The 19,335-nt window shown below is 37.1% G+C and overlaps 1 protein-coding gene across 2 annotated transcripts in view; it reads left to right on the forward strand.

Moving 5' to 3' along the window:
• The window catches only part of LOC124157545 (polyamine-transporting ATPase 13A3-like), a 63,152-nt gene extending 44,380 nt beyond the window's left edge, over positions 1–18,772 (forward strand). For both annotated transcript variants that reach the window (XM_046532368.1, XM_046532367.1), the window contains exons 14-18: positions 228–473; positions 3,757–3,965; positions 7,843–8,140; positions 13,212–13,738; positions 14,986–18,772. In XM_046532368.1, coding sequence (XP_046388324.1) covers positions 228–473; positions 3,757–3,965; positions 7,843–8,140; positions 13,212–13,738; positions 14,986–15,609 — 1,904 coding nt within the window. In that variant the 3' untranslated portion in view covers positions 15,610–18,772. The remainder of the gene's footprint in view (positions 1–227; positions 474–3,756; positions 3,966–7,842; positions 8,141–13,211; positions 13,739–14,985) is intronic.
• Positions 18,773–19,335: the final 563 nt, after the last annotated feature.

Below are 19,335 nucleotides of genomic sequence, written 5' to 3' on the forward strand. Positions count from 1 at the left end.
ATTTATGCTACTTTTGAGACCTGGATGCCTGTTTGAAATATTTTTCACTCTTCTTTATGAATGAAATAGTCATTTGGCATGCCAGGGCCAAAACACATGCTAAAGGTGAATAAAATAGCAATTCCAGCATCTTTACTTTCGGGAAAACAGGCTATTTAAAATTTGCATGATACTTAATGGACTCTGGTTAATTTAATTATTTCTTTATCATTATTTTATCTTTGCAGTCCCTCCTGATTTTGGCTGTGTCCTGCATGAATATACACGGCAGGGATATCGAGTTTTGGCGATTGGTGGCAAACGAGTTAGCTCTAGGATTTCTTATACAAAAGTGCAACGGTGGTCACGGGAGGATGCAGAAAATTCCTTGACCTTACTCGGTCTAATTGTGATGGAAAATAGATTGAAACCTGAGACAAGTGGCATCATTGGTATGCTACGAGATGCATGTATAAGGACCATAATGGTTACAGGTAATGGATGGCTGATAGCTTACTGATTACCTCATAAGTCATATAATATACAGTAGACCCTCACTTTATGATATTAAACCGTTCTGTCTGAATATGAAGTGTATTTCATTGTATGTTTAATCGGAATTTTTTACGGATGAAGAATTGGGGTAAAGAGTGTCAGAACCAATCCATTCAATGTACATATGTGACAGGTAAATATGTATGCATGGTATTTTGTAGATCATAATTATTACGTATAAATAAAGTAAAAATTGGAAATGCTAATAACCACGCCCAAAATCAGATCAGATCGTAAGTTGAATCCATAGTAAATCAAACCCATCATAATGTGGGGGCCTACTGTACCCACATATTATATGATTTTTAAGTTTATGATAAATTGTATTATTCTATGTAATGAAGTGTTTGTTTTACACGAGGGCTTTTCTCAAAGTAAGTTAAATATTGGCATCACACTAAAAGTGGTGTTGGTATTTATTATATCCATGCCATAGCATGCCTTCTTTGTGAGCTTCTAGCTGTGCTATTGGCATGAGGAGATCATAGTGTATGCATCTCAATTTGAATTTTTAGGGATAGTGCTACAATATCAAATCCAATAAAATGTGAAGTAAGTACATATTTTGAGTAAATACTCTCTAATTAAAAAAGTACTGAGAGCAGTTTGAGAGGCTAAATGGAATTTGGAGAAAATATAATTAAAGTTTGATATCGAGAAACTTAACAGTAAACTGCAAGTGAGATGAATCATTAATAATAAGACAATGTACCACCCTCAAATTTTATGAAGTTATTTTACCACAAGATGTGAAACAGTTGCATCAAATTGGCTTTTGATGTAAAATTTTTGGTAAAATTATGTGGGTAGCTATCTGAATGTACATTCAAAAGCACAAATTAAGTACTATTTTTTACAAAAGTGTGTAGTTAAGGCCTTTGTTACACTACAAGGCAGTGCAACCATCTATACTATCAGGAATGCATTTGGTCTTACATATTGGACAATGGGTGGCTTTGCCAATCTTTCATTTTTTTGTTTACTTCCTATGAAAGGGAAGGGATCATTTTCTTGAATTGGGGAGCAGCCTAAAAAATGGAAGCTCGGAGACTTTTATTAATATTTGTGGGTAATGATTTTGTGCGAGTACAAATAGGAAATAAAAATGCTCTTGGCACATCCCACCCTGATACTTAATTTCCCTACATGGTTTTAACAGTAGTATTTAACAGAATAGTCTTGATACATAATCATATATTATCGTCAAAACTGTGGTTAGAAATAAAGTATCAGTGTGCTAAGTACAGAGTTAATTTTCATTTCGGGTAAGACTTTCATTCTAAGTAAATTTTAAGTTAAAATGTGCCAGATTATGTTGCTATTAGAGATGTGCGAATAGTATCCGCGAATACTCGAATACCTCAAATACTAGAAAGTATTCGATATTCGAGGTCTCGGATAGTTATGCGAAAAGTACCGCCTCGAATACCTCGAATACTTTGAATATCGCGTCGCACACTGTCGCACGCACGTCGTTGGTAGTTGACTCGGAAAAATGTACAGAACTCTAGTCTTAGTTTTAGAACTTTAGTGCATGCAGCACCGTTATAGGCAAGTTGACGAACTACATCAAATTCGCGGGTCAGAGCGGTGAAAAGAGTTCGACGTGGGGAACCTAAATTGATCCGGGTGAAAAAATCCGAAAATCCCCGGTTTCCCCCACCAGGAAACTCCAGTGCCGTGGGATAGTAACATCGGCGCATTTCCCACGATCTGCTATCCCCCTCCATTCAGCATTGGCCTCACCCACTCTGACGATTTCATCTTCTCCGAAATGAAATCAAACAAAAGGTCCTCGCTCGGGCAGGGGTCGTATTATGAAGACCTTAGCTTCGAAAAAAATATCAAGTTACACGAGAACAATAAAGACATGTCTCACGCCCCTTTTCTAACCCACTGACCTTTTTCTGCCTACCTGCTTCGAAGTTCCCCATTTCTGGAGCTCAACTGCTGCATGAGTACCGTGGGATAGTGACATTAGCGCATTTCCCAAGATCCGCTATCCCCCTCTGAGGCTTTCCTCTTCTCCGAAATAAAAAAAGGTCACAGCTCGCGCAGGGATCATATTACGAAGACCTTAGCTTCGAAAAAAATATCAAGTTACATGAGAACAAAAGAAATGTGTTTTGCGCCCTCCCCCCCCCCCCCCCTTTTCTCACCCACTGACCTTTTTCAGCCTACCTGCTTCTAAGTTTCCAGTTTCTGGAGGTCAACTGCTGCATGAATCACCTATTAGCCCAAAAGGTGTCTAACTATGACTTTCGGCAATTGATATTACACCTTTGTTGGATTGAAATATTAGTAATGTGCGCGTAATTTAAAAAAGAACAAGACCAAACGCGACGCATTTCTGACTTTATTTAAGCATTTTACGCGAGGAAATAAATGTCAAAATAGGACGGAGGCTTGGCATTCTGGCGAGACTCGATATGAGCAGCAGAGCTTCTCGGAAGTTGATGTGGTATTTTTTTCCGAAAACATATATCAAGTTACAATTTATGAGTGGTGCTATAAATCTTTATTGTTACAGTCCCAGACGAAGGGATATTTTCTCAGGATATTTGGTTTCTCCCTGATAGCAATTCCAATTCATCTTCTTATCTCGTGAGAACTCCCAAAGATGGACTGAAAATAATTGAAGAAAATCCGGTGGAGAAGAGCTTGTATTTTACAAAATGCCTCAGATTGTCAGTTAGCACTTGGCAGCAGGAGTGGGGGTAAAGCGATGTTAGTTGAATTAATTATATGCCCAATTGTTTCCATAAAATTAAAATATTCATTAATCGGCTAAATTCCTGTTAGAATCCTTGAAAGGAATTCAAAATTACTCCCCAAAATCTTGTGTTGCCTGCTGCATAGGCAACCGAGTCAAACATTCCAGCATTCATCATTTAGTATTCGAGGTATTCGAATATTCGAGCAATGATTTAATATTCGAATTCGATATTCGAGTTCGAGAAATCTGCTATTCGACCCATCTCTAGTTGCTATCTTATCATCATCTTGGATACTTAAGAGAGGGGCATGCCTCTTGCATAAGTTTATACAGTTCTTTTCATTTCTTTTATTCCATGAAGTTTAAAATCATGATTTCCTCGTTTTATTATGCAAGTGATCTCTTCAGCATTCAATATTAAATTATTCTTAAATCTTTATTTCCTATCTTTTCAATCTTGTTTTTACTGTAATTCAATAATTATAATTGACCATAATTTTTTATAGGTGATAATATGCTGACTGCTCTGAGCGTTGCACGTGACTGTGGCATGGTGCCTGCCAATACATCTGTTGTTGTGGTGAATGCTGTCGCTGGAAGTAGTGAGGATGGCAAAGAGGGAAAGCCAAGGCTATATTATACCTTACCGGATAGCTCTTCAAGTGTTCCATCCTATACCCCACACCACGAAAGGCGGGAGTTATCCACTCGTTTGGTAATAATTGCTTTCTGGCTCTAAAAGTTATAACTCGAATCTAAAATTGTACATACCTTTGTATCTGATTTGCAAGTACCTTTACAATCAATGGCCTATACTGTTGGAGAAAATGATGATGATTTGTTGAACATGAGATCATTTAAAGTGGAGAAATATAAATCTAATGTTTCTTCATTCCAATTGTTGGCGATTCTTGATTAATAGTCATTAATTTTTTGACTTTTTTTACTAGTATTTATCTCATTTTTCTTATGATGTTTTTGTGTGTTTCTAACAGGGATGGGTTGGTTCTTACTTTTCTGGTACTCTTTATGGCTTAGGTTTTCAGTTAGACTCGTTATTACGTACAACCTTATTACGTAGTCCTCGTTATTGTGAAACATATTGTTGGTCCCGACGAAACAGCCTATCCAATCTATGGTAAAAGAAACTTTATTACGAAACTTTCATTAATGTGGAATTTAGAACGTCAGTCCCAGTCCCGCCGGAATCAAGAAGAAATTTATCATGAAGTTCCACGAAGAAGCTACGGCTTTTTGGTGGACATACACTACGCTACGTTATAACCATTGCGCTACGTTTAAGTTTTCCTTGTGCACTGTGCGCGAGAGTGTCAATTATGGTTCTTTCTTCAGTAGGGGATGCATCAGCATATGATAAGCTTCATTCCTGTGGAATCATTGTGACCCACTCTTTGCCGCTAGCAAATTGGATGTAAAGTAAGTCCTCTTCTTACAAATATAGGATTTACAAACTTTCAGAGATACGAAAATTGGAAAAGTTCAAGCATGCCCAAAGTTTCAAATTTGGTGCCTTTCAAGTTGGCTGATTAGATGGGGTGTGGCGTATAGGAACTCGCACTATGGGCATAATCTGAACAAAATATCACTTGATCTGAGTTGAAGTCAGGAACTGTTCAGCGTTTCGCCCGTTCTTCCTTCCCGCAGACAGTGATTTTTTTTTTGCTCCAGCTTCATCACACGCCCAGCTAGATCAATTCGTCACAATAGTGAGTTCACAATTGTAACGCAGTGTTGCATTCTGCAGGATAACAGCAATTCTCGCTGCCTTGTATAATAATAATAATGCTTAATATAGCTTTATGAACTAAAGATTATTAAAAAAATACTCTCGTAATGACAAACTTCATTATTACGAACCTCCAATTTTTTGGTCCCGTTAAATTCGTAATGATGAGAGTCTACTGTATTACAAAATTTCAATCTTTTTTTCCTGAATGCCAAGGTACAGTCCGGCCGCCGAGAGTTGTCCGTTGGCAGCTAGAAGGGGTAGGGGCAATGTTGCCAGGTAAGAAAGGGAAACGCCCACCTCACATGCAAACAAAAGGTTTCCCTTAAGAAAGGTGGCAGAAGGGACGACGAGGGTGAAGGATCCAAAGGAAGAGTCGCGGTCAGCATTACCTTTTTATCCTTTACTTTCCTACTTCTCTGCCCTCACTGAGAAAAATAGCAATCTATGGCAAGTTTTGTTTTGGTGATTCAGGCTTGTTTTGGTGATTCATATGCATGTGACAACGTTGCATGACAAGGCGAGGGTGTGAGGTGCGTTTGGGGGACAGCGATTGGCTGCAAACCGTTTTGGCAAAGGGTTCCCCACCCCTTCTTCTGAGCTGTCAACGGACAACTCTCGGCGGCCGGACTGTAATGAATGATATAATCACTTTCATTCAATACATAATCTCATTAGCAAAAAATTCATTCAAATGACATTGGTTCTTGGCAGTGGCGTAACTATGGGGGTTGATGAGTGGGATAGATCTACTCCCAAAGCCTCAGAGAAATAAAAATAATATTCAAAACTATTGTCTAGTTTTGACTTATAGTAAATCTGAATGTAACCTTTTAATGAAACTCAAATTTAAGTACTGAAATTATGTAAACTGTATTTGCAGGCATGTTTCCAATATTTTCCTAAAGGTGGGTGGGAGGTCGCCCTTCCCCATCCCCTCTCATCAAAGCATATTCCTAGTTACACCAATGGTTCTCGGTTCTTATCTCAGGTTCTCAGTTCCTTTTCCTCCTTTAGCACTTAAATTTGCTAAATTAAGAATTGCTTTTAACGATTTTTATTTTCTTGAATTTTTTTCTCGTCTTCAATGGCATCAATCTGAATCAATCGATCATCTAATTAGCAGAAGAAGCATCCTAAAGATATTTAAGCTCCAGGCACCGGTTTTCTGTTTCCTATCTTTTTTAGCATTTTAACACACCAGTGGTGTAGCTAGGAATATGCTTTTGGGGGGATAGGATGGCCAGGGGTGGTGGCCCAACCCCTCAGGCAATGGGGAAAATTTTTGAAAAATGAGATGCCTGGAAATACATTTTACATAATTTTGGAACAAAAAATTGAAATGTAAGCAGATGCAATCATTATATGTCAAAACTAGACAATAGTTTTAAATAATTTTTTTATTTTTCTGAGGCTTTGGAGGGGATCTATCCCCTCCCATAGTTATGCCACTGATGTTGACTATGGTATGTGAAAATTTATCAGCCTTTCTCTTGAGAAAGATGGTCTTTGTCGCATAATCCGGAATATGTATGCATAAAATCTCATTAGATGAAAAGGAAATGGGCTCCAGAAATGGCCTTTGCAATTTGATTTCCATAGTATTTAAAGACAGGAATCTTGAGGGTTCTCTTGATTCAATAGAATTTGCAGTCTTTGTGTTTTTTAGAAGCAATATGTAAAGCGTTATAACAGTTACTGTGTGTGCTATTGCCGATGGATACAACTGGGAGTATTTTTGTTAAGAGAGGGAAACTTTTTCAGGAGGTGAAGAGAAATGCAACTATTTAGCAAAGTTTATGTTTCTTGTGAAGTTGGCCTTTGAAAATATTGCTGGATTATGGGTGCTGCCTCATTAGGGAACTCTGTATTCATGGTACTCAACTGTACAGTAGACTCAAGAAACGTTATTGTGAAATTTTTGTTTTTACTAAATTACAAACCTCAGTCCCGGTCCCGGCGGCTATAAAATGAAGTTTATTACCAAGTCCATGCATAAGCAACGGCATTTAGGTGGATATTCTCTACGCTAAGTTATAATAATCGTGCTGCATTTTAGTTCTTCTCGTGAACTAACCCTACGCCAGCACGGTTTACAGCCAATTGCTGTCATTCAAACGCACCCTCGCCTTTTCTCTCAACGTTGTCAATTGCATAAGGTGCACCGAAATATGGCTGATCCACAAAAAAATTCCTTTCTTCGAATCACCAAAACAAGTGATTCTTCCTCTGGGTCCTTCACGCGCGGCGTCCCTTCTGCATCCTTTCTTCGCTGGCAACCTTGCCCCCTACCTAGACCATGCTGTGTGTCATCGGACAACTCTCAGGTTGTACTGTAGGTTTATCAGCTTAGGAACGAGATCTTGGAACGCATCCAGTTCGTATATTGGACTTACTGTATTCGGGAAGATATCAACCCTTGATTGCGTCGTGCCGCCTTCTACTGTTGAGAAACTGGAACGAATTTTCCTGCTTAAACATATTTCCGCATAATTTAATCGTGTTTATTAAATAATGTTTTTTCCGATGATTCCTACAAGAAAAGTTGATACGAACTTTGTAATTACGAACCTCCGGATTTTCGGTCCCGCGAACTTCGTAATAACTAGAGTCTACTGTATTATTTAATTATGGAGTAGCTCCACCAAATGGCAGTGGAAGTGTTTGACTGATTGTATTGTAATTCCTCCTCATCGGGATAAAGGTTTGAAAGAGAGTAAATTAATTATTAAGATCTCTTAATGTGTTAGTAATTTGTATTTAATTTTTTTAATGCACAAAATTGTTATGAGATGTAATTGTGTGCCCAGTATTTAAATTTTCCCTGTCAATGATTAAATTCTAGGATGGTCATGGGGAAGGAGACAGAAAGGGTCCCAGCAGGAAGAGCAACACCAATCACATACCTGGTGATAAATCACTTGACTTGGAGATGGGCCTCAGTAACTGTGGTGGTGTGAGAACCTTGGAAAAACAAATGCCTGTTGTGCTGGCTGCCACTGGAAGAACTTGGGATGTTGTCCGTGAGCATTTCCGTGAAGCAATGGCTCGCCTTTGTGTTCGTGGTGTGGTATTTGCTCGAATGAGCCCGGATCAGAAGCAGCAACTTGTGCAAGAATTGCAGACTATGGGATACTCTGTTGGTTAGTCATTTTTCATAATTGTTTGTCTTAATGACTATAATTTTAAAAAATCTATAACAGCTGAGAATGTTAGGAATTATCTAAAACATTTAAGTACATAGTTTGTCAAAATTTAGCTTCATTTTAGGCAATATATATCATATCAGAACTAATTACCGTATAAGCGCGTGTAAGAGGCGCACCTTTTTTCCCAGAAATTGCAGCCGAAAATGAGGGTGCGCCTCTTACACAAATTCTTCGTGAATAGGACAAGCATCGTAGAGCAACGGCGTATGCGAAGGGAGGATCGGAACTCTTTCTACTCCCTCTTATGCCGCCATTACCGCCGCAGTTATCAAAATTTCCTCTTTCAATATTAATTGAAAGAGGAAAGTTCGATAACTGTCGAAATTCCAGGCCTACGTCTGCAACACCGCGCGATAGTATAAAAAAAATGCCGCAAAATTTTTTTTTGTCATAGCTTCGATGCTCAAAATAGGGGTGCGCCTCTTACACGTGTGAGCCTCTTACACACGCTTATACGGTAATGCACTTAAATGCATAAAATACTTATTAGATGAAAAAGTAATGAGCTCATGAAATGGCCTTTGCACTTCGATTTTCTTAGTATGTAGAGACAGGAATCTTGAGGGTTCTCATGGCCTGATGAAATTTGCAACCTTATCTGTACAGGCGGTCCCCGACTTTCGTACACAATGCGTTCCCGAAAACTTGTACGAAAGTCGAATGTACGAAAGTCGAACCATTGACTTCCATACTAATTAGGGGTTACGTTCCAAAAGAGCGAATATACGTACTAAAACTTTTTTTTTCACGGAATTCATTTCAATTGACTTAATTTTAATAATATGTTAATAAAACTCCTCAAATCATCTAATTTCTTTCGAAAATAGGCAGAAAGTGCAAATAAAAGTTTAAAAAACAAGAACTCCGTTGGCTATCGAGTGAAACTTCCTCTTGGCGTCTAAGTTGACATTCCACTTATTACGTCCACTATAAATAAAAGGACATATCAAGAAGCATAACAAAATGTATTTGTTGAACCCGCACTCTGGATACCTTTTAATTTTTACACCAAAATTCGATATTTGGCAGGTGACATTCGTGATCGCGTATATTCCGCATGTTATTCAAAAAAGACAAAAGACAAACGGAATTCGGGTGATATTTCGTGCAATATCGTTGCTGAAGGTTTACATGAATTAAACAGCACTCAAACGAAAAAACACAATTGGAAAGGTCTTACTAGTTTTATTGAAAGCTATTCGATGATGTCTAGTCAACTTCTTTTGAAAAATATCTTCAATGAAGGCTTTCTTCTTCTCTTGATAAAGGAGCCTATAGCAGGCAGTCTCTCTCCCAAATAAATCACCTAGATTAGAGTCAATTACCAACAATTCCCTTCATTATATACTTTCGTATTGTTCGTATATACTGCCGATACTGACATTTGAAACAATTGAATGTTGGGATGCACAATAAACATCGCGGGAATTTTAAAAAAATTACAGACCAACGTCCGAAAGTCCGAATTTAGCGTACGAAAGTCGAGTAAAAGGTGTCAATTTTGAATGTACGAAAGTGCGAATTGTACGAAAGTCGAGTGTACGAAAGTCGAGGACCGCCTGTATTAATTATTTTTGGAAAGCAAGATAAACTCCTATGTATTGCAAATTCTAGAAATAATTTCCTTATATATTGCTTTCAAAAGGGCTCGAATGACGATTTTTCACCAGTGAGCATGCCAGTGGATTTATTGCCTGGTGTGGGGGCAGGTCTCAGATGCATTGTCACTTCAACATTAATTTTTTTTCTAATTACCCCAAATAATCCCCTAGTGTAATGTTCACTAATGCATAGTGTGCAGTCCAACCTTAGGCTGTTATCTGCATCTCCCAAAAACTTGAAGTATACACCCATGCCTTGCTTAGCGCAATTTTGCTATTGTGCAAATTCATTCCATGGGGAAACTTCCAAACGCTGCTTTGCCTAATTGAATAACCTTACCATTCTCTTTATAAAACGTGAACTTGCGCTAAGTACACATAGAATTACTCTCATTTTATGCAAATCAATAGTATTTCTTGCCTCAAATCTTATTCTTTGCTTATATAGGTATTCGTTGAAATCAATTGCTGCGCTATAGCCAAAATCATTACTTATCATTTGGTCTGAGTAGCCAACCTATGGAAGTACATCATTTATTTTGTCTCCTTTACTGAATGATGTTAGTTAATTTAGGTAATGAATTAAGTTTCAGTGAAAATAGGGTTTTTAAACAATACGATTTGGGATTTTTTTTGCCATCCAAGGTTATTGGGTGAATTGACCTCTACCTAAAGGGTCCTACTTAAAGCCTTCAAGGGTATAGGTATACACGGGGGAGAAGTGGAGCGGTGGCCGAGTTACGTAAGAATAGCATCAACACGTAAAAGGGTCCGAGAGATTCTCAAACACATTATCTTCTTTCCGTTCCAGCAATCGTAAGCCCTCTGCATCTCAGGAATACGGTGTGGCAGTTGTTCATTTGTAGAAAATGATTTTGATAGAGCCATACTGAGAAAAAAACCAAGTGAGCAATGGCAAAAAAATAGGAATGTGTATGGAAAAATAAAAAGTTATCAACAGAAAGCATAAACCTAGAAGAGAAATGGAAAGTGATCTATCGCTTTGAAAACTGAGTGCGTCAAAGCCATGTTGCATGTAAGTTTAAGCTCAAGATGTCGTCAGTCCGTATTATTTTTTTGAATAGAGACGAAGTTAAAACGTCAGTGACATCAGCCGCACCAACTGCAGCCAAGCGGTCAACATGTACGCAAAGTTCACTGCTGGATAAAAAACGGAAAGACATCTAATTACCTGAATTATCATAAACAGTCAAATGATGTTCCTCTATCACAGGCAGTTATGTATTTGTGCAAAATCTATGGCTTCAGTGGAATCTATAAAAGAGGATGAGGGTGGTGATTGCTCCGAGACATTAAGTGGCAGCTTCAAGACAAAATTGCTTTGGTGACACTGGATTTTAAGACTGGTTTGAAAATGAATCACCTGCCGGCAACGCATTGCGAACCCCTAAGCTTACATGTTTTTTTCCTGGATGTTAGCCCACCCACCTATAAGGAGGGAATTTCAAAAGCACGTATGAATATTTTTAATGGGAAAAAATGTCTTTGAATGCGTATGTACTATATTTAAAGATATTATAAACTATAAATGTCTATATAATGAAGGTTTTCTTAGGCTACAAATAGGAATATGAATATTAATAGGAATGGTTTATAGGAAATTCGATACCCAACACCTACGCTACCGGGAACACATCCCTATCTTCCCCATGTTAAAATGATCTCGAATAACGCAAATTTGGTTTGCCCCAAGACCCCATGGAATGCATCCCTTGCACTGAGCGAGGCATGGGTGTAATGCACTATCATTTATTATGCAAGACACCTGATAAACCTTGATTACTGGAATTCATATTCTTGGAAACTTTTGAATTCATAAGTAGTATCATCATTTCACTGATTTACATGGATACTAATGTTGATGTATATAATTTTTTTTGTAAAATACCCACCAAATAATACTTTTGAATAATGTGCAGTGGCTTACCTTATACAGCTGACTCCCAATTATCCGGCTGCGGTTTACCCGGGTTGCGGATTATCAGTGCATGAGTTCACGGTCCTTCGAAGTTTTCTGTGATCTTTATAAAAATAAAATCTTACACAAAAGCACCAAGATATTTGCATTTTTTAAATAAAATGGCACACTGGGCTAATTAATTTCCATTTGAATCCAAAATTTAGAATTCCCTTCTTAAAGCGGAATTATTTTATCTACTTGCAGACAATGAATGTTTCAAGGTTACTTGGATGTCTGCTCTGGCATTGTCGATGATGATCAGCAGTGGAAAAAAACTCTTGATTAATTTTAGAAGATTTTACTACGGTTAATCATTGGTAAATTTAGAGAAATGTTACTTACGATCTACGATTGTATATTTCATATCGCAAATGCGCAATCACAGCCGTGGCCTCGCATGAGGTTGAATACGGCACAAGGGAATCTGAGATTTCGTCGCACTCGAGCATGTTTACACAGTTACCAGTCAAGGCCAAACTGGAGAGGAATGGATTAGTAGAAGTGAAAGCAGAGCGGATGTGGAAGTAGAGATAGCATTAGTCATAGCCAGGCACTCGCCTGTGCAGACAATTTGCCTTAAGTCCTGGTTTCATATGACCGCCATAGGCGGATTACGTGCCCCCCCCAGACCCTAAAATATATGCAAGATTTTTAATACGGTCCCTTCAGTGTGCCCCCCCAGAAATAAATCCTGGATCCGCCCCTGATAACTGCTACTGTGTGAAGGCCTAATTGCGTGCCCGTTGCCTTCACGCGAGTTCCGTGCTCCTTTTTTCCAAACATTGCGGTGCGGGATCGGGCTCAGTGATTATGGATCCGTGTCCTGCAGCAGTTGTATCCCGGGCAACTTGTGCTAGACGCGACTACTGGGCGTGGTGCCTATCAGTTTAGTTTCCAACGTCCTGCAGTGGTTTCAAAGTGGATTTGTACAAGCCACTTTTCTGAATCCGTAACCTAGCAGCCACGGGTGTGTGGTTTTCGGAAACCATGTAGTATTACATGGAGCAGTGGGAATATGAGTACAATTACGTTATCACCTCAAAACAGGTCGTGGTCGGGAAGAGAAAGCTCTTAACGATTCCGGAAAGCAATCTAAAATAAAAGACAATGTGCGTAAGTAATAATAAATTGTTTGATTTATGTAAATTATGAAAATTACAAGAAATAAGAGTAAAGTTTGGATTATTCGTGTTTTGTGATCATTCATGCTGCCTCTCCCCATCATTAGCCCAGATAACTGGGAGTGTAGTGTATATAACCTCCATCAGAAAACCTCAAACATTTTGCATAAAAATCTGTTGAGCGACCATGTTAATCTTGAGAATTTTGGGTGGGAAAATTTAAATTGAAGAAGTTTATCTTCTAAGGAATGGTTAATTTTTTTTAAGAGGAGGGTTCTCATAAAAGTATTGTATTTTTGCAGGAATGTGTGGTGATGGAGCTAATGACTGTGGAGCACTGAAGGCTGCACATGCTGGCATTTCTCTCTCAGAAGCAGAATCCTCTGTTGCGTCCCCTTTCACATCCACTGAACCAAACATATCATGCGTTCCTCGGGTGATTAGAGAAGGTCGTGCTGCTCTGGTGACATCTGTTGGGGTTTTCAAGTACATGGCAGCTTACAGTTTGGCTCAATTTGTCTCTGTTATGTTGCTTCAGTCAATTGAGTCCAACCTAACAGACACACAGTTCCTGTATATTGACCTATTCCTCATCACACTGTCTGCATCGTTCTTTGGGCGCACTGAAGCAGCTGAGGGGGGTCCCCTGTCACCTCAGGCACCTCTTGCATCATTACTGTCTGCCCCTCCTATCATCTCTTTGGCTGCTCAAGTCATAACTGTCATTATTGCTCAGACTGCAGTCTTCATCATGACTCAGAGTGATGTTTTCTCTCATCTAGTGACTGAAGCAACTTTTAATGGAACTACTTCACCATCGGAGATAGTGGTGAGTATAGCTTGTTTTATTTCAGACTTTAAAGCCTAGCTATCTATGACATTCTAATGAAATTATCATTTGTAGATTGAATAATGATCAATAATTTTAAATTGCAATCTCCTTGTTTCTTGCATGCCAGAGACAATTATTTCAGTTCTGTTGAGCACCCCAAATCTGGCACATTAGGGACTTAGGTGATGCTAGTTTTGGGATTATGCCACATTTCAGGTGCTGTGGTAGTAATGAGTATAATAACCAATATATATATACAGGGGGTCTGCAATATTTTAAGGGGAAATTCAATAAGATTCAACAAAATAAGATGAATTTTAAATGGAATGTTTTATTCACAAATAACTCTTGAATTATTAGGCAGTAATTGTTTCTAAATTCACAAACAGTCATATTCAACCTTTAGATAATATCAAAAAAATGGCTGAATTAAAAGGATGCACGTGCATGTATACATATAGCAGAATATCTAACAGGAAATGTTATTTGTCAAAAATAAGGTAAATAAAACATTTTTAATCTAAAAAGTCCCTCGTGATCCGTAAACACATTTTTTTACTGTTTATTTGCTGCCCTCTACATTGTCAACTTTGTCAATACAAGTGGGGCTGCCAGGAATTTTGTTCGGAGGAGGAAATTTTGAAAAACAGGGTACCAAGTAGAGGGTTTTAGACTAATTTTAACAATTTTCATAATGGAAAAACCTTCATTATTCAAAAAAATCTTTTGTAAATACATACATGATTTTTCGATATTTTGTTTTCTTTTATGAAGCATAGTAGTTGTGTTTTAATATTCTGAGGGGTCCAGACCCCCCCCCCCCCTATTGCCTTTGCCATTATCCTGAACTCTTTTGAATTATCTTTCAAATATGTTTAATTTACGGTTATGACAGTATCGTTTCCTGGTTAATGCTAACTAGACATTATGAAACCGGCCCATAGAGTGCTAAAAAATTTTTGAAGGGTTGCTTGTTGTCTGTTCAATAGGTAAATAGTATATGTAATTGTTTGTGAGGAAATGCTGCCTCAAAATCGCCAGCAAGTAGGATGTGTGCTTACAGATGTCCTTAGTATGTGAAATGCATTGGCTCTCCTAAATCCAAGTTTTTTTTTTAATATTTAGTTTTTTATCTTCAAATCAATTGATGGATTAATTCTTTAGCTTAGCTAATATTAAGCTTTATTTCCCTTTCAAGTATGGATAAAAATTTCTTTATTTTTTCTTACCTTACTTTTTTCCAGGATTCTCATGGCAATAGCACCTCACTTCATGAATATGAAGACGTGGAATGGGCACCTAAAGAGAATTATGCCGTGTTCACTGTTTCAATGTTCCAGTACATTATTCTGGCTGCTGTATTTTCTAAGGGTGCTCCTCATAGAAAGAGTTTACCATCAAATCGTGGTTTGTTGATATCCTTGGCTGCTGCCACAGTATGTTCTGTGGTTCTAACCCTATGCCCCCCAGATTGGCTTGCTGCCAGTCTCCAGCTTAGAATTCCCTCTAGCAGTATACCTAGGCTCATATCATTGGGTGTTGCCTTTGCCAACCTAATCATTGCTATAGGAATTGAGACGTTGGTCGATCACATGGAAGCGACTGCAACATATCCATCTCGTATGTGGTGCCGAGGTGTGTCGGAGCCTCGGCATGCTGTGATCCAGAGGGAAATAGAGGAAGAGGGTGCCGTGTGGCCACCAATCAGCCGAGAGGCTGTGGTCCAATCACCCGGCACACCGCCTTCAATGCAGCCTCCTCCAATGGCACTTAGAGTGGAACTAGTATCTGAGAATTCTGTTTGGGGTCCAGCGATTTCGTACTCTTCCCAGCATTCATCAACACCAGATGTTGCCATTGCCCCCTGACATAGTGCCATGATGCCGGAGTTCTGTAGGAATGGCTGGATAGAATCACTTCAGGTGTCATTTAAGACTCTAGTTTGCTGTAATGTGTAGTTTATAGTTCCTATGAGATAAACCAAAAATTCCAACAGCCCACATTTCTGTGTGTACTTTATAATGTTTTCTGTTGGTTGGGAACAAAATGTGGTGTTGAATATGTCATTTCTTTATTAATTTTGCCTTATTTTATTTTTTAGTTTTGATTTGTGTTTGATCATTGCAATATGATGGAGTCTACTTGGTGAAAATAGGGATTCAGCAAGCAGTTAGATCAGGTAATCACCAAGTGTACATGCCAAGGTTCTTACATTTCTGTGACATTGATGCATGCTAGGTTGAAATATTTTGCACTTTTAATGAGTTATTTGCAGATTGTCAATTTAAATTAACGAAATTTGGTCTTATTTTATTTTTTTTTCAAGTATTACCATTGCAGTATGTGGCCTACTTAAATGTTGCCTTGGTCTTGGTTACAATCATTGTTTGAATATTAATTTTGTGTGCAACATGTTAATCCTCTGTGATTTTTTCTTTAAACATATTCAGTAACCAACTTAATGTGAAATAAGAATTTATTGGGAATGAATGTCTTAATGAAAATGCAATGCTTTCTGTTTAAACGAATATCAACTGCATAGCCTATGCAGTTCTGATGGGCACTTTACCTGAAGTAAGTTAATTTATTTAAATTATTTTTGCCTGAATGGCTAAGTTTATGGCAGGGTGTTCATGTGAAAAATCATGCATGACTAAGTATTGATGTGAATAACAAACTAATATTTAATCGACTATACTTGTCTACCACTTGTCATAACTTGTGCCATTGTTATTGCTAAAATCTATGAAAAGCTTAGGAATTTTTTATTTTCTTGGGGCAAACATAACCAGGTCAATTATCAATTTTCATGGAGCCTAATGCTGATAGTTTTCATCTGAACATCAGTTAGATATCCTCTTTTGACGGCACAAAATATTCTCTGCCATATCCATTAAAGAAGTTCCTTAGTATGTGCATTAGTTTTGGGAATATTACTGTTTACACTGCGGGTATACTATTGCTAGTCTCCAATAGGCCTTTTTGGGCCTATTTTTAGCATGCATTGATTGTATTTGAGTTAAGAACCCATGAACCAATATTTACTGCCTTATTGTGTAATTTAAGGAATAATGTGGACATAGTTCATTTTGAAGGAGCTCATTCCAGTACATCAATTCCTTCATCCCCATCTATCATTCCCACAGTTTCCTGGAGACTGGCAGCTTTGGTTTTGATGGATTATTTTGTGTGAATTCGTTTCTTTTAACATTGCTTTACAGTGATAGAGCCAAGCATAACATATTTAATTTAGAGAGCATTTTACCTCGTGATTTTAATAGGTAAAGTGACCAATATAAAATTCTTACTAAATTTGGTTGGAATACAAATGCAAGCTTTGTTAATATTTTAGGAATAATATTTTACTGCTTCGCAATTGATAAACTGATGGGCAGTATTTGTTGAGATCTTGGCTTTATTAATAGAAATTAATCAAGGTTTTGCAATGTGATGAAAGTATTTATGCCAATCTGGCTGCCTGAAATGTTTGTCAAAAATATGTAGCATTTAAATAAAGTCTTTGAATGGACAATAAGCTGTCACATAGCACTTGAATGCTATGCTTGGCTTCAATTATAAAAAAATAACAATAGAGTTTATTTTAAGGCCAGTATTTGAGTCTAATCAATTTTGTTAAAACTCTGATACCAGTAGTACAAATTTTCTTTCAACATAAAAAAATGTCTAAATTTTGATAAATGTAATGAAGTATAAGGATTTCCAAAATTTTGTTTGGGTCACAACTTTTTGAGCTTTGCATTTATTCAATGCATTGTCTCTTTCTTAACTTTTTCTCCTTAGCAATGTTCTTTTATGATAATTTGTATACTATTTTCAGTCAAATACTGGTAATGGTGCTGTGAGGATTGTGTTACCTTAAACTGTAATCTTCATGTTAAATAATGAAAGGCCAAGTGGTTCTTTGAAATACATAGATGTGTAAAGAGTTAACAAAATCGGATAGCTGTGATTGGCTTAAAAACCAATTAGGTACTTGTGGCAGCATTTAAATATTAGAAAACTCAAATTATAAATTTCCCTCGTGTGATGTAATAGTAGTAAGGTAGAGCATTAATATTTCTCACAATGCTTGTTGTCACCATTGCGTATCTTATTTGTGTATAGAAGCCCTGACTCCTTATTTAACAGATTCGAAAGTTGGTTCTCTTTATCATTGTTAGCGTTTCAAAAATTAATTAACCTTCTGTGTACCTATGAATTTTGTTTTCTTATAGTTGTTACTGTAGAAAACGAATTGTTGCTTTGTTACTAGAAACTGAATATAGGCACCAGTATTCCCTGTGATAATTTATGCTTGTTTTGTACGTAATTATTAAATTAGATGTTGTTTTTTTGAACACTCTGCATAGAATGAACTACATGGTATGCTATTAATACTGTTCAAATAATTTATTGAATAATGTGTCTTCTTGGCTGATCTCTCTTTAGTCATTGTATCACTTGTATGGTAAGCACAGGGATGTGTTCATAAGAAAGGTTGGAAGTGTAATTCTTTCATAAGTTGAATATGACAGGGTATATGAACATAAGTTTGTGAAATACCCATGTTAGCTTTTCATGTGGTCATACTTTTGAAGAAGATTTGATATTTTTCTAGAGACACTGGGAACAGATTGATGTCTACACCTCCCCTGTCAGTGCATAAAGCCAAGGTGTTTATATGTATACTATGCTCTAGATAGTTTCACCAGCTTTTGCTGGCTTGTCACCATTTGAAAAATGTCTATAAATAATATTTAAATGAATGTTTCAGAGAAGTGCCTGGGTAAGATAATTAAAATACTTTTTCCTATCATATCAATCTCGGAATGGTAGACTGGCGCAATTTCAAATTGTGTGACTTAAAATTTGTATAAAATATTGTACTTAAGTTACACCGGTAGGGTGTGATGTAAATATATTTTGCAGAGCTTTAGGAGAACTCCTTAGCAGGAAATTTAATTGTTGACTTTTACAATTTTGATTTCTGATTTGGACAATGAGTTACCATAATAAAGTTTTGTAGCGCAATAAAGTTTTTAATTTATATGCCTATTTACAGGGACCTTGCTATGAAAACCTTATGAAAATTTACCCAAATATTAACATCCTTTATTATTAGGCTAAATGGCTGAAATTCTAAGAACTTTGTTTATATGAAGATCAATGATTCTTATCTTTTATTTCCTCTCATTTACTTTGCCATGTACATATTGGGAATTGCATGTCTAATGAATTTAGTTTTTGATTTTCGAATCATTAAGATGAACTTGTAAAAAAGTATTATGTTTAAATTGAAATATATTTTTATTTTAATTGTCGTAGTGGTTTTTGATCTACTGGGTGTGTCAAAAAACATGGTCATTCATAATCTCCAAGTACAATGTACTAATAATCATTATTTTATGTATTAAATAATACATATCTATTGAAAGAAATTTAGAAAAGAGGGTGGTTTCCTATAATTTTTTTTATTGCCTAAATCGAAAGATTTTTACTCCTGGAGTACATAATGCATGCTTATAGATTTTTAAATGACGATATCTATTATTTGAGATTAAATGAAAAGTGAAATTTTTCAAGTACACGAAAAT

Source organism: Ischnura elegans, chromosome 4 (assembly GCF_921293095.1).
Source record: "Ischnura elegans chromosome 4, ioIscEleg1.1, whole genome shotgun sequence".
In the NCBI taxonomy this organism is placed as follows: domain Eukaryota; kingdom Metazoa; phylum Arthropoda; class Insecta; order Odonata; family Coenagrionidae; genus Ischnura; species Ischnura elegans.